We start from the raw sequence: 15,675 nt of genomic DNA, 5'->3' as shown, positions 1-15,675 counted from the left end.
GCCCGCGGACGCTCTCGGTCCGCTCCGCCCCGCCCCGGCGGGGCCGCCCGCACCTGCGGCACAGCCCCTGGCGAGCTCGGGATGGAGGGGCGGGCGCAGGGAGGACGGACGGAGGCGTGTCCAAGCGCTGGAATTCGAAAAACATGCTTCCCGCCGGGGCTTTGTGCGCCTGGAAACCCGCGTGGGACCGCGGGGATCCGCTCGCCTGGCAGACCGCGAACGCGAGCTTCGGGGCGTGTGAGCCGGCGGGGAACAGGAGTCAGCCTTGGTTAGTGACAGGAGAGCCGGTGCCACACCGCAAGGGCCCTACCGGGGACAATTAGCCTAAGTAAGTAGAAAAACTCTACTTGCTAATTCGTTGTGAACCTTCAGCACGTTTGCGATGACACCAAGCTGTGTGATGCAGTCGACTCGCTGGGGAAAAGGGAAGGGATGTCATACAGAGGGATCTTGACAGGCTTGAGAGGTGGGACTGTGTGAACATCGTGAAGTTCAGTAAGGACAAGAGCAGGGTCCTGCACCTGGGTCAGGACAATCCCAAGCACAAGTGCAGGCTGAGCAATGAATGGACAGAGAGCAGCCTTGAGCAGAAAGACCTGGGGATATTGGTGGAGGAGAAGCTCAACATGACCCAGCAATGTGCACTTGCAGCCCAGAGTGCCAGCTGTGTCCTAGGATGCATCAAAAGAAATGTAGGGAGCAGGGCGAGGGAAGGGATTCTGCCCACCTACTCCATTCCTGTTATGTCCAGGTCTGGGGCCCCCAACATAAGAAAGTGAGTCCTGAGGAGGGTCATGAAGATAATCAGAGGACCGGAGCACCTTTCTTATGGAGACAGACTGAGAGAGCTGGGATTGTTCAACCTGGAGAAGAGAAGGCTTCAGAGAGACCTGACAGCAGCCTTCCAGTACCTACAGGAACTTACATGAAAGCTGGAAAGGGATTTTCTATGAAGGCATGTAGTGATAGGACAAGGGCTTTAAACTGAGGGTAGGTTTGGATTAGATGTAGGGAAGAAATTCTTTCCTATAAGGATGGTCAGGCATTGGAACAGGTTGCCCAAAGTAGTTGTAGATGTCTCATCCCATGAATAGTTGAAGGTTAGTTTGGATGGGGCCCCAAGCAGCCTGGTCTAGTGGAAAGTGTTCCTGTTCGTGGCAGGAGAGTTGGAACCAGATAATCTTAGAGGTCACTTCCAAGGCAAACAATTTTATGACTCTATGTATCAAAGTCCCTGCAGGATATACTGTAATCCACACTATGCTGTGCATTTGGCTGTGGAAAAACCAAAATTCCATAGGTAATTCCATAGCTACCTTTTGAGTTAATGACAGTCTTGGTAATAAAAAAAAAAAAAAAAAAAAAATTAAGAACAGTACAGTCTATGTCCAGAATATATAAACAAATGAGTTTTTGATAGGTATCTGCTGAATAAATAATGCTGTAGTGCAATTAGAAAGAAAGTGCTGTCTGAAAGAAAATACTGTATTTGGAGAAAAGCAAGCAGATGAGAGTTGCACTGCAGTAGTTTTGTTCTCAGTGGTTGAAGTTTAAGATAGCTAAGGCTGGACTCAGGATGCTAAAAAACTGGGCTTGACAGCCTTGTTTGAAGGACCTCCTTATTCTTCAATTCTTTTCTCTCAACAGACCAGTGACACCATCAAAACTTCGTTTTGATTCACAAAACATTAAAAATTCTAGTTGAATATATTGTAAATACATAGGTTTTCTTTTTAAATTTTTGTATGGCTATAAATAGAATAGTATAAAACTTAATTTAATTGAGAGCAGTTGTTAAAAAACATTTAATACAAGTAATCTTTTCCAGTATTGTCTACCTTTGCACAGCTGTAAGTGCTGTGCTTTGTAGGTCGATAGGTTGGAGTTCATAACCATAGTAGTGTGCACTGGAAATTTTGAGTATATCAAAATATTATTTGATTTTTGCAGATCACTCAATGATACTTTGGCATTACAGAGAAAAACAGTTATGAAAATACATTCAAGTAGTAAATAGATACAATTTTCTTATATATTTGGAGCTACAATGTACGTATATATTAAGATTCACTTTGCTATATTCAGGTAGATGCAGATGAAAGAAATTTATTAGCATGACCTCTCACATGCATTTTAAAATTCCACTGAGAACTTCAGTATCAGATTAGGAAATTAACTAGACAGGAAAATATATAGAAACTAGGAATAAAGTTCAAACATGCTAGTAGTAGGGCAGGATGAGCACTTAAGGTGTCAGAGCAAGATAGAAATGGATTATACATAATTTTACCAGAGCCCATTTTACAAGAGCTTCTCTCAAGGGTTCTCAGAATCTTCCACAGACATCAATATACTTTCTAATGCTGCTGTGTGTATATATATATATATATATATATATATATATATATGCATACAATATAATATATACTCACACCATACATTATATATGTATACACACCATAAATTATGTATAAATAATGATACACACATGTGTTTTAGACATAAGTTAAAGAAATACATAAATACATTTTAAAAAATTAAGATGTGTGAAATCTGAGCATACAAAAAAGGTACATCCAGGATAATAACTATCCAGATGATGCAGCAGCAGGGAACTCAGAGTGTAAGACAATTTACCTTCCTAAAGCTTCTCACTTCAGAAAACACAGAGCAAATTCCTGTCCCACTGAAGCTGATGGCCACAATTGATTGACTTCAGAAGGTCCAAAAGGTCACCCACAGTTGGTGTTTCATGCTGTTCTCACATAAAGTTTGTCTGCCTTGCAGATTATATCAGTACAGCTATCTTATTCCAGTTACTTTTTTTTTATTTCCTGAAAAGGATTGAGGTAGTTTCCAAAAGAGTGTTTAGGTCATGACATTTTCTTGCTATACCAGTAAAGCATTTTATACAAAAACTCACCAAAAAAGCAACTTAACAGACTGAAGTATTGAAACATCTGAATAGATATTGAAAACTATGTATTCATTGATAGAATCATAGGATAGTTTGCGTAAAAAGATCATCTAGTCCAACCCTCTAGTCACTGTATTCACTGTCAACTGAATGTAATCTTGAACATCCAGTTTTTGTGAATGCTGGACAATTATACTGACAGCAATGATAAGCTGTCATAGATTTTACAACACAATAGTACTAATCATACTTATCTTAAACCACTTTGTATAGGGAACAATATTTACCCATGGAAGGATTAAGTTAAATTTCAGATACATGAAGCTGAAGATTAAATCAGAAGTTTGACAACAAGAAATAGTGAAAATACTAATAAAGAGAATGGGTTTTCTGTTCTGGGGAAAGAGAAGATAAATGAGAGAATAACATTCAGTATTTGCAGCACAATCCTGGTAATAGTCTTGGCCATCTACTTTCAGCACATATACACCATTATTTTATTTCTTTTTCTTTTGTGTTAAAAGTTTTTTGTCTCAGTTTCTTCCTTTCAGGTGAATTCTTTAAATATACTGACACTGCATTCTAGGGCCTTTCTCAGAAAGGAGCCTCCTTTAATAAAAATCCTCTGCAAAAACTGAAATACCTTAATGTGTTTACAGCACTTTTTCAGCCCTGTCCTTCAGGTTTGATGGCACGATGACACACTCGGAGATGTCCACATAACTGAAGTTGAACTGTTGGGATATCAGGTCCTAACTAAATTTCTTTTAGGTTGCATAGTTAATTTGTGCATCACAATAATTTCTTTTATGTTGTTGATATGTGATAATTGGCAAATTGGGAAAAATCACAAATCTTAGTAGGGGAAATTGATAACTGGTCACTCTGTGCAGAGATAGAATTGCTTGTGGTGTGGCACACCTGAAGACCAGAACCCCTCAAGCTGGGGCTGCAAGGCTGCCTGGAGGGACTTTCCCTCTCCAGCCCTCAACCCCTGATGCACAGACCCCCATGGAGCCAGCAGGAGAGGGCAGTGGCTTCTGTGCACCCTCAGCATCTTGATGCTTAGCAACCTGCAAGAAACATGTGAACTGGGTGATTTGATGTGTTAAAACCTTTTAGAAATACAGAAAAGGAGCATTTTGTTTTCCATCGTGCCACATCATGCCTGCTTTCCCTGCAGAATAGGCTCCTAACACCACACAGCTTTAAATTATAAGCTATCATGTAGCTTTAAAGAACAAGAGCGTACTACCATGCCCTGGAGAGCAAACAGGACGCAACTGAGTGTGGTAATGTACATAAAGGCATGAGAACTGTGTCAAAATCCTAGCTGTCACACAGAAGTTGTAGGTCTCTGCGCAGGACAAGCAGCGCAGGTCCTCGCTGTCTTTGTCCTTAAGGTGGCAGCAGCACGATACATGAGAGCATCCCTGTGAGTTAGCTGGGAACCGTCTGCGCCTTAGTCTACTTCACTTCCCTTAAACTTCGTGTGTACTGCCCTGAGACTGTGTAGGTTGACTTTGTCCCAGCTATGCAGTTGTAACCGTTTGTCTATTTTGGCAAGGGTTATAAGACTTTCCAGTTTAAAAAAAAAAAAGGAGGGGCCCTCATATTGTTACAGAAACTATAATAGTGATATGTGAAAATAAGGATTTGAACAAATACAGATTGTTTTCATTTTAGACAAGAAACACCTTCTTATGCAGAAGTAAGGTCAGAACATTATAGGTTTTTCCCTGCTGGTTTTTAAAAAAAGTATGTAAATACTTTCGGAGTAACATTAGTCAAACCAAAAAGTGTTGGGGTTTGGGTTTTTTAATATATATTTAATTTTAGCACCCTGCTAAGAGATGAGCCTCAGGTTTGTACTTGATTTAGCTTTTAACCCATGTAGGTGTTCAGTGCACAGGTGTAAGAATGCCCCACAGCCCAGCATCCCCACCCTGAAGCATCCTATGATGCTTCAGTGGGATTCGTTGTGCATTTAAACAGGATTGCTGGTTTCAGTTCATTGATTTTAAATTTAGGACTCTAAGAAGGAAACATTTGTTTAGGAACCATCACAGGAATAAACTCAGGATACACAGAAGTAGGGCTATGACTTTTTACAGAGTGATACTTTGGGAGACATAGGTCTATCAACACTATTTTAGGGATAACCTTTGTCTCTGCAAGACAGAGAAATCTGTCAAGAATATATTTTCTTTGAAAAACAATCTCTAGCATTTACTATTACCTTAGTAGACTTTTAAAAGTTGAACAAAATACTGTATAATTTTCAAGGCATCCCTCTGTGGCACACAGGACACCTTGTTACTAGGTAGAGAAGCTTGGTGAATTTACTTAAGTATTGATCAGAATTTAATATTTGATTAAATTTCAGTGACTTCACAAGTTTTACTGTTTATTGGGATGTTTAGGAGCCTTTTTATATAGTACAAAATATGGACACATCAACTTTCTAGTGAATTTGCACACATAAAATTTATAGTGTCCTGCTGGGATTAGTTCACCTGATTACATCTGGCACCTCAGTACTATATTCCCTACATTCTATCCAACCTGCATAGAAATGAAAATCAGGATGCTGAAGAGACAAGATTCCCAAAACTAAACCCAGTAGTTCATCAAAAGCTTAAACAGACAGTAATCCACTAGGTGCTCAGTGCTCTCTCAAAAGCCTTCTTACTGTCTTTATCATCTCTCTCAGATATTGTAATCTACCTCAGGCTGTTCCCACACAACATGAAAGAAGGAAATGAAAATCAATTTTTTTGTCAGAATAATTAATAACCAAGACTGATTGCTGGACCCTTAGTGAGTATATATTTTAAAACTCTGCATAGTTGTTTAAAGGTGCTTTGAAAGATTTTTCTTTCTGACCTGGATGGATGTTACATTTAGTCAAAAAAATTGCACTAGAAATATGGACTTTTGGGGAAGATATGCTTCCAAAATACACCTTTTTGTATTTAATAGTGAGATAACAGTTAAGTTTCTATGATCTATGGGACACTGCCATATTTTTCCTATTTTTGGGGATTTTTTTTTTTTTCTTTTGAGCCTACTCTTATGTTTACAATGGGAAGTGTAAAATCCAGAGGATTACTCAGTTTTCAGTCCTCATTTTCCATTCATTTGTGGTATATTCATGGACAGATAATATAAATTGCTTATGGCTTCAATTTCTTCATGAGTAAACCAGGAATATGTCTAATTCAGACATTCTGAAGATTTCTGAGTTGTCCAAGTAGGTTACCGGCTTGCATTTCAAGCCTGACATTTGCTGGTTATTGCATAAAAAACTCAAATGTATTCCAATACGCAGTCTGCACAAAGGAACAGAGCTATCGAACAGCCAGTGGGAAATGCCACAACTGTAACGCTGCAGACTTGAAGATAACAGAACTAGGAAAGACGTAACAACAGCCATCTTCTGCCCTGGGACAGGATCAATCCAGCTACAAACATCCTTAGAAGTCACCTGTCTACTTCTTTAAAAGTACTCTTTTGAAAGAACCACTGAGGCTGTTTCTTCCAGTGTTTAATGGTCCTTACATGTAGAACACAGAGTTTTCTCCCTCCCTTCATTTCAAAACAAAGTCTCTGTTGCTCTAATGCATCTTTTTTTCTTGTGTTGTGTCCTATTCCTAGCAGATGCACCAGACTTCTATCTATTTGAAGGCTATTGCTATGTTTTCACACAGACTCCTTTTGTTTAATTGTTTAAGTTCCTTCCTTAAAGGCTGAAGGGTTTTGAGCCTGCTTGTCTTTTATTCTCAATCTGGATGATGTTCCTTCATCACTCCATTATCAAATTGGTCATTATCAAATTTTCTGGAATACAGGATCAAAAACTGGACATATTTCTCTAGTTATGGTCTTACTATGACTGAGTACAGAAAAATTTAACCCACTGTAACATAACACAAAAATCTGTGTTTTCAAACTAACATGCAAGTTACATAATTAATTACAATTCTTACCATGTTAGGATTTTCAAGACCAGATTTTTTCCTATTGCTATGATGAGTAGAGAGGTAATTTTTTCCTTTGACTATAAACCCTCTTTTTTTTAAGGAGGGTTTGATCTTTCGTTTAATACATATTTTCTTCTCTATGTGTTCATTGCTGATTATAACAGCAATGTTATTTCTTGGGGCTGCAATAATGAAAAGCTAATATTAATGCTTATTAATCTAAAATACAAGAGCTTATTTTGAATATTAACCACATTTGATGTTTACTGTTCTGCTTCTAGAAGGTGTCTAATAGTGGTCTGATGGAAGGATAAAAAAAAAAATGCTTCCTTTTTGATAAGAAGGAGGTGATGTAATTAATGTATATTAGGCATCAAGAAAAGTCTATCATGCTGATAAAATTGTTTAAATATGTGTATCATGTTTCTATATATGTCTGTGAAGCAGGTCAGTGCAGCCTCTTCTGTTTTTAGGAAAACCGCATGCCTGCATTTAGCTACCTTCATGTTATTGACAGGGAGAGAGGCAATTCTGACAAGGTTTAAAGCTGTGGAAGCAAGGACAAAGGAATATGAATTTGGGAAAAAATTTTCAAAGAAAGAAGATGAATTATTTTTTCTACAACAACAGACTTCTGTATCAGAATTCCTTATTGAAAGTGAGTATGACCAAAGCTGCTGGCTTCCTCTCCCCTTTCCCTGTGTTTATAAACATAATGTCTTGCTTGTTGGGTAATGTACTTTGTACAGCTTCTCATTGTACAGCTGTGAAAGACATGCAGAAAGAAAAGAGGAGGCAGGAAACGATACAGAAATTTTCTAGATCTCTAAAGAGAGAAGTATACTGAAACAAAAGAAAAGGAAGAACAGTAAGAAGATACATATTTGCAAGACAAGTTGCATCAATTTGTGGAACTTTGGGTTTTGAACACACAGAAACAGGTCAGACTGATGCTGAAACAGAGTAAAGAAGTAACTGCATATACCGCATTTTTACTTTTACAATAAAATTATTCTAAATATAAGTCAAAAATTGATTAAAAACAATGATTCATGAACTAAAGGCAAAAAGATAATCCTACTCTCAGTTAAATCAATGAGTATCTCGTCACTTCTTATCAATAAGATAAACATGATTTTAAGACCTTTTATGCTGGATCAAATATAGAAATTAGTTATCTAAGTATTGACATTTGTTGACTCTCAGATTGTACCCATGTATCTGAAGATGGAGATAAGATAATGTTTTTTAAATAAGTTGTGCCCTTGGCCATGGCTAAATTATGGCATTTAAGATTTTATTTTCCTACTTCCTAACATAATTTTGAAGTACATCCCAGCTTTATAAGTTTCTTTCTGCCTATCCTTTCATTTTCATAGGGAAAATATATAAGTGCATGTCCTGAGGTTGCTGTGGGGCACTTTCAATTCCCTTTCCTCTGGATTATAAAGTGTCTTACCTTTTGGGTAATGTTCTTTATACAGCATCTAACTGTGAAAGGCAGATACAGCAGAAAGAGAACAGGAAGTAGAAAACTATTTAGAAAACATAGAGGAGAGAGGGATGCTTAGTCAGGGGGGTGGGTGAACCATGCACAGGGTTCATACAGTCATAGAAAATGATTCCAGAACCAGTCCTTTTCCTATAGAGAGATTTTAGATATATAAAATCCTAATGTATGCGCAGTTCATGGAAATGATTTTTTTTTAAATAGCAGGAAGAATAAAAGTAAGATGGATGAGAGAGGGAGATGTTGATCTCTTGTCCCTGTGATCCAGTAACAGGGTGTGTAGAAATGGTTCAAAGTTGAACTGGGGGAGATTCCAGCTTGATGTTAGGAAGCATTTCTTTACTGAGAAGGTGGTCAGACACTGGAATGGTCTTCCTAGAGAGGTAACTAGCACCCCAAGCCTGTCAGTGTTTAAGAAGTGTTTGGGCAATGTCCTTTAAAACATGCTTTAACCTTTGGCCATTCCTGAAGTGGTCAGGCAGATGATCATTGCAGGTCACCTCCAGCTGAACTGTTCTGTTCTGTTGTGTTCTATTCTGTTCTGTTCTGTTCTGCTCTGTTCTATTCTATTCTAAAATTAACAGCTAATTTTTCTACTGGTTTTCCATATAACTTTTCAGTAATCTAAAGTAATTAATAAGACATGTTTCTTTATATGGTATATCAATATATTCTAACAGTAAATTTCTCTGTGAGGTGCTGCCTTTTTGAGGTACAGTGAAGGTCAGGAGAGACTGCTGGTTTTATTTTTGTTAAAAAACCCCGAGCACTTTCACTCACAGGTGAAACAATGAGTTCAGTACTTGATACACTGCTGCTTTATATCCATCTCTCTTTGGACTTCTTCTTTTGATGTGATTCCAACTTAAGATATAAATGGTAAATCATGTTCACAAGTCATCTATGTTGTAACATGCAGACTTTGATAGAGTTATGTGAGAAACAATCTTGACCCATCATAAAATCTTCATAAATAAATACACATTCTAAATTAAAAAACTATTCATAGCAGAGTCAGGTTTGGAATACGTTTTCTTAAAAGAATGGCAAAATCATGTTTACTGATAATTCTTTGTCATTCATTTGCCATATTTTTTCCCACGCAGAGATAAATTTGATTAGAAGTATTTTTCATGCCTTAGAGAGCTACATCTCTTTGGTTTTATTCATAGAGGCTGTTTCATAGAAAGCAAATTAAGTTACAATTTTTAACACTATAGGCTGTATATCATTTAGAATAATGTACAATGAAATGAAAAATAATGGTTGAGGTCTGGTCCCATTGCAGATAATGGCAAAACTCACATTATATTTGAGCGAAGTGGGATCTGTTTGAACAAATAGAGGAAGTCTCTATTCTGTCAATCCTCGACAGAACCTTATTCCTCTCTGTTAATTTGTTGTCAGATGTAGCATGTTTCAGGCCCAAATTTGGCTAATAAATAAGAAACCCTCATCACCAAAGCACTTGAAAGTATACTTTTAATGTTTTTCTAGAGTAGAGATAGATTACTGGATCAGCCTTTTGGAAATAAATAGCCAGACTTTTCTCATTACAAATGCAAAAAGATTTCAAGTTGGAAAATGCAGAATCAAATATAACTCTATGTCTTTGTGGATTTATGGTTTAAGATAATAGACAAAACCAGGAAAATGATTAATCAATAAGAGTAAACAATTTTGTCAAGAGTAAAATTGTGCACATAATTTATTTTTACTGAAAGAAAAAGACAATGTGCAAATTAGAGAAACAAAATAGAAGTGCTGCTTAAAAGGAATATATAAAAGCTACAAAGTGGCAGTAATGTGTTCCATTTTAATGTGGAAATGGAAAGAAATATAGCTGAAAAGACAACTGTAATAAAAAAAATCACTGCTTTATTTCAGCTTGTTACCTTAAAAAAGCTACACAACTTTAAAATGGTTAGTCATTTAAATTATTCCCCAAGAACAGGTTTAAAGCAATATGCTTTTGGTTTTCTGCTAACTTCTTTAAAGATCACATTATTTGAATATTTTACTTCACTGAAAGGTTTGGGTTGCTTTATTGTAATGCCTTATGAAGATTTTCTAAGCAAGATAATAATGTTGAATATTTAAACTAGCATACATTAAATGCAGCAGTATAGCTTCTGCCTTGAAAAAGATTATAGTGTATCGAAAGTGATGCTACAGGCATCATAGATTATTTAATTAAAATTCTTGTACTTTATACCTTAATTTCTCATTTCCTTACATGGAGTTTTTTTTCCTTTTACAGAATGCAACACAATTATGAATGAAAATGTTTGTTTCTATTGTGATCTCATTAAGAAAAACCACTGTCTTTTTCAATTTCCAATTTCAAGTGACTCATATTTAATAAAAAAACTGTTTTGATGGATATTGCCTTAGAATATTCTTTTTTCTCCAGCAGAGCTGTTCAGACTACAATTCTTCTCTGCATGACATAGGGGAATGGTTTCAAACACGATGTATCATCAGTACTGAAGACCAAGTCTCAATGATGTTCATTCCTTGTCTCTGAAATATGAACCATCATATTTGTGTGTTGAAGGAGGGTTCCTTTTGAAACTCCTAAGTTTTTATGTATTTATGTGAATAGTTCCATACAGAGCACATACAAATCAATAATTGTAGGAAATATCTGTAATGCAAACTCATACAAAATAATTTTTAAAGGCATGTAACACAAATAGAACTTCTATCAAAACAAGGCTTTTGAAATATTGTGGATTCAAATCTTATGTGTACTTATTTTATACAACTTAATCTGATACCTTAATTCATACAGAGCAGGACCTGATTCTAAGATTACTTCAATTAATGTCAGTACTGCAGATTAGTTTTGTACGAAGTTTACTAAAGCATGTAATGTTAGCACATTATTCTTCTGTCCATTCAGTCAACTAAGAGAAATATGTTTCACCACCATTGTTTAAACAGGATTGTTTTGTAGAATAAGGCCTAAGGGATATTGACTCTAAGTTAATTAAAATTTGATTTAATGGATTTAAAGGACTTCAAATTGATTGTTTAAGCAGGTGCAAGGCTCCTTGCAGGAGTCTTACTTATACTGGACTTTATGGGCAATATATAGAATATAAAAAGTAACTTCAGATATCTGTCATCTTCAAACCTATAGCGTTAATGTTCACTCACTCCTTTTTGGAACAAGGAAATATACATTAAAAACAATGGGAAATTACCTAGTATGAAGGGGGAACATACTGCTTGATTGAATAGATTTGCTCTATTTTCTAAAGTCTAAGTTTATATAGTCCTGTCAGACACAGGTTTTAAATTAACAATCTTTGTTTCAAGGTGTTGTATATTTTAAGAAATTACTTACAATATTAGTGTTTGGTGTTTTTTTGTAATATAGGGACCAGAATACTAAATTTCAGTATTCATAGTGTAAATGTGCCATTCTGGTTATAATAAATTAATCTTTTTTGCTAGCTAGTGTTGGCTGCATGAAGGAGGTGAGACCCTTGCATTCTTCTTAAAGCACTTTTGTCAATAAAATTAATCAATATCTCTGATTAAGTCTTTTACAGTCACTCTACCTCCAGTGCCTTTTTTTTTTTTTTAACAATTTCTGCTCTGATATTCAGACTTCTAAACAAACTAAATAAAGATACAGAAGGCCAAAGAGCAATTCAGGACTCTTTGGCCTCATTTTGCAAAGAAAGGAAAATATAGTGGGATGCAAGACACAAGACAAAAGAAATAAATTAAGCCAAGGAACCGGTAATGCAAAGATTATTCTATCAAATTATATGTAATACAAATGCAGAGGACTTGGACAACAGTTTATATTGAAAAGCCCCTGAATATACATGATTACTCTCTTTTGTTCCAAACTGTGAATGTGAAAATCAAGATTATGGGATTTATTAGAATTTATTTTCTCCTGTTAAACCTGCAAGAACTTTTTTATTACATGCTAATTTTCTTTTATTGCCACAATTTTATTGTGGTAAAATTGTATAGACTCTAAACCGTTAAGAGAACTTCTTTATTTCCAGAAATGCAGTGAATCCTCAATAGAGTCACCAGGATGGGAACAAAGACCCTCTCAGAAGCTGCTGCAGTGTGGTCACCACAGCTCACTTATTGTCCTGTCCCACATAGGAAATCTGCTCAGTGGTTCTCAGCAACTCCAATCTTCTCTCTTTCTGAGAAGTCTTTTAAATCTGATTAATGATTTTAATGGCTATTTGTTAAAGTCTACTTGATTAATACACAGAACTGGCCCTGAAGAACAGGATGAAAAGAATCTGATTTATAGTTATTTTTCACTTCCAGAAAAAGTCTTTCTGTTCTTCTAAAGCCAAGAAGGGACATAGATTGAGAGGCCAGATGAATTTATTGCCTGGAGCTCTTTGAGCTCCAGGTAGGTATATACACAACTATTTGTAGGCTTAAGCCCTGTTGTAGCTAGTTATAAATACTTAGCTGAGTGGTCTCAGTGAATACAGTCTGATTTCTAATGTGTTTGTATATTAGTTCCTTAGTGTAAATGTGGGACTTGATCCTGGAAATGGTTGTGCATTGTACATCTTGATTCTGTATGATGCAAATGGCTTTGTTGTCATGATGAAACTATTCTGGGCAGTAAACGAGTTTGCAAAGTTTTGTCAAATTAATGCCCAAGTTGTCAGAACCAAAAACCATTACAGGAAAAGTCAATCAAATATGCAAACTGAAAATTGCTAGGTTACTTAGTAGTAGTTTCACATATTCTCTGCTTTCAGTAAACATAGACAATTCTTTAAACAAGATTAATGAAGATAGTTTCTTTATCAATACAAGCTTTTCTTTCCTTTGGATAGTGTTATTCACACCAAGGAAAAACAAATATCTCTTGGATATCTGTGTTCTTACTATTATGTGGTTAATAACTGCTGGTGAAAAATCATCTCCAGTGGTGTTTCAGAAATGAAATAAGATTATCATAATCTGCAAAATCAGTGTATCTTTTTTTTTTATCTGACCCTGAAGATGACGAGTAATGACTTGATGTGTATGGTACTTCCTCCTTTATTTAATTTCTTTTGCAGCATTGCAGAAGTGTGTGTAAGTAGTTCCTTTCAATGAATTCCTCTTCAGTGGAGATGTACCTGATACTAACATTATCACTTTCAATGGAGATACCTTTTAGACATCCCACAGTTTCTAGTTCATCATTAGCCTTTTGCCTCTGACACTGGCTTCCTTATTCAAATGAATGAGACATGATGAAAGCAAAGCGACTTTGTTTTCTTTTACTTAGTTGTTTTCTTTCTAGTAAAATAAAACCACAGAAGTTGGCTTCCTGACCAAAAAAAAAAAAAGGAAAAGGAAAAAAAGAAAAAAAAGAAGATAAAATAAAAGAAGAGAAATGAGGAGAAAAAGAAAGAGAGAAAAGAAAAGGAAAGGAAAGAAAAGAAAAGAAAAGAAAAGAAAAGAAAAGAAAAGAAAAGAAAAGAAAAGAAAAGAAAAGAAAAGAAAAGAAAAGAAAAGAAAAGAAAAGAAAAGAAAAGAAAAAAAGAAAAGAAAAGAAAAGAAAAATATAGGACTCAGGCTTTTTAATCACCAGGAAGTTTTAAGCCCATGTGTGAGATTTCATTGATCTCAATAAATAGACTGATCTGTAAGAGTTTGTCTTACTGAAATGTCACCACTGTGTGCTGTGTCTTCTGTTCTTCCTGCTCCTGTTCCAACCATTCAGTGTCCCCCAGGCCGTGGTGATTTCCAGGAGACAAATCCTAGGCTGCACTGCTGTGATATGATGACCAACCCTTCAGCCTGCTTTGCCACAGCCACTGAGTATCCAGACACCTTTGCTTGGTCTGTATGCTGGATTAGAGATACTTTAGAAATAGGAATATACTGGTCAATGCAGTGTCATTGTTTACAAGCTGACTGGAAAACAGCCATTTTTTAAATATAGGGTTGATTTAATCAGCCAGCCACCAAGAAAAATGCTTTTTGGCTAGTGCCTTTGTTTCCTTAAAATGCAGAATAAGGAATGCCTTAAAATATACTGCTTTATTACTGGATGCCATATATATTTCATTTTCCTTGTAAAAAGTGCCTATCCCAGCTGAAGAAAAAAAAAAAAAGAAATCCGTAGGGTTGTTTAGAGGGGCAGGTACTTGGCAGGGAATGTGCCTGGGTGTGAGTGAGGGCAGGAGCCACAGGTGCACTCCTGGTGAGGGCATCTGCCAGTCTCAGGCGAGCAAAGGCTTCCCACTGCGAACCGAAACAAGTACAAACCAGGAAACAAAAAGAAATATTCATTCAAGCTGTCCACGTCAGACTACTGAGGAGTAGGCAGGTCAGTTTGGTTAATCATTGCCAATTCAGACATTCACCAGTGATCATATGACCAGACCACATCTGAGATAAGAAAACACCCATCCTGAGCAGAAGGAGTTGAAAGCCTCCCTTATTTACATGTTCTGGCTTTATTGTTTTGCTGTAACAGAAGAGGCTCACACTTTTCTGTTGTTCTCAGAGCTCAGCCCAGCACAGCTGTTGTGTTGCTTTCCTTTTTCTGAAGAGGAAGTGAAAAATTCCCTCCATACGTATGCTGGCACTTGAATGCTTAGGTTTCACTCCCTAATTGGGAGCGATCTGTAATGAGCTCTCCGTGGGACCCAGAGAGGAGCTTCCAGCTGTGCCAAGAGTTATTTCATTTTGTGCCAAAGGAGAAGGGGGAGAAGAAGTCTGCAAAAAGCTAAGATGTGGATGGTGCAAAAATTGGTCTAAGGGTCTTGCAACCAGGAAAAGCAAAAGAAAAGCAGAAGCAGAGGGAGCAACAAAGAATCAGGATGGGAAACTTCTTCCGGAAGCACTGTCCCTGTTTGAAGCGTTACCTTCCCTGCTTATTCTTTGGGAGAAATGGTGAGGAGGAAGACAAAGGAGGCCAGGTCTTTGCCAACCTTGCTGTTATAAAACCTGACCTCCAAGCTGGACAGAAGGACTTAGAGAGTAAGATAAAAGAGAAACCTTTACCTCCACTGCCTGGCCAGGATCTAGCAAACATTTGCAACTTTGTGGCACTGTTCGACTATGATGCTCGCACTGAGGATGACTTGAGCTTCCGAGCTGGGGATAAGCTGGAAGTGCTGAGTGCATCCCATGAGGGATGGTGGTACGCCAAGCTCCTCCTGCCAGAGGGGTCAGTCTGTCCTGGCCGCAAGCTCACAGGCTACATCCCTGCCAACTACATAGCTGCTGACCAGAGCATCGAAGCTGAGCCGTGAGTAACCCAT

At 37.0% G+C, this 15,675-nt stretch overlaps 1 protein-coding gene and 1 long non-coding RNA gene across 6 annotated transcripts in view; both read left to right on the top strand.

Annotated features, from left to right (window-relative positions):
* Positions 1–54: 54 nt before the first annotated feature.
* LOC146767886 (uncharacterized) lies at positions 55–12,079 on the top strand. Of its 2 annotated transcripts, none has more exons than XR_014953724.1 (3): positions 55–328; positions 7,418–7,558; positions 7,650–12,079. It is a non-coding gene; the product is annotated as an uncharacterized LOC146767886 (long non-coding RNA). The 2 variants fall into 2 exon arrangements; XR_014953725.1 differs by having other exon boundaries at positions 7,374–7,558.
* Positions 12,080–14,627: 2,548 nt separating this feature from the next.
* Positions 14,628–15,675, top strand: part of FRK (fyn related Src family tyrosine kinase) — a 47,387-nt gene continuing 46,339 nt past the window's right edge. Inside the window, exon 1 of one of the 4 annotated variants that reach the window (XM_085575056.1) lies at positions 14,628–15,662. In XM_085575056.1, coding sequence (XP_085431182.1) covers positions 15,232–15,662 — 431 coding nt within the window. In that variant the 5' untranslated portion in view covers positions 14,628–15,231. The remainder of the gene's footprint in view (positions 15,663–15,675) is intronic. The other 3 variants (XM_085575055.1, XM_021555508.3, XM_085575057.1) reach the window with 3 other exon arrangements.

The sequence above is a fragment of the Lonchura striata genome, chromosome 3 (assembly GCF_050655825.1).
Source record: "Lonchura striata isolate lonStrDom1 chromosome 3, ASM5065582v1, whole genome shotgun sequence".
In the NCBI taxonomy this organism is placed as follows: Eukaryota; Metazoa; Chordata; class Aves; order Passeriformes; family Estrildidae; genus Lonchura; species Lonchura striata.
This window is presented reverse-complemented; position numbering and strand designations above follow the sequence as displayed.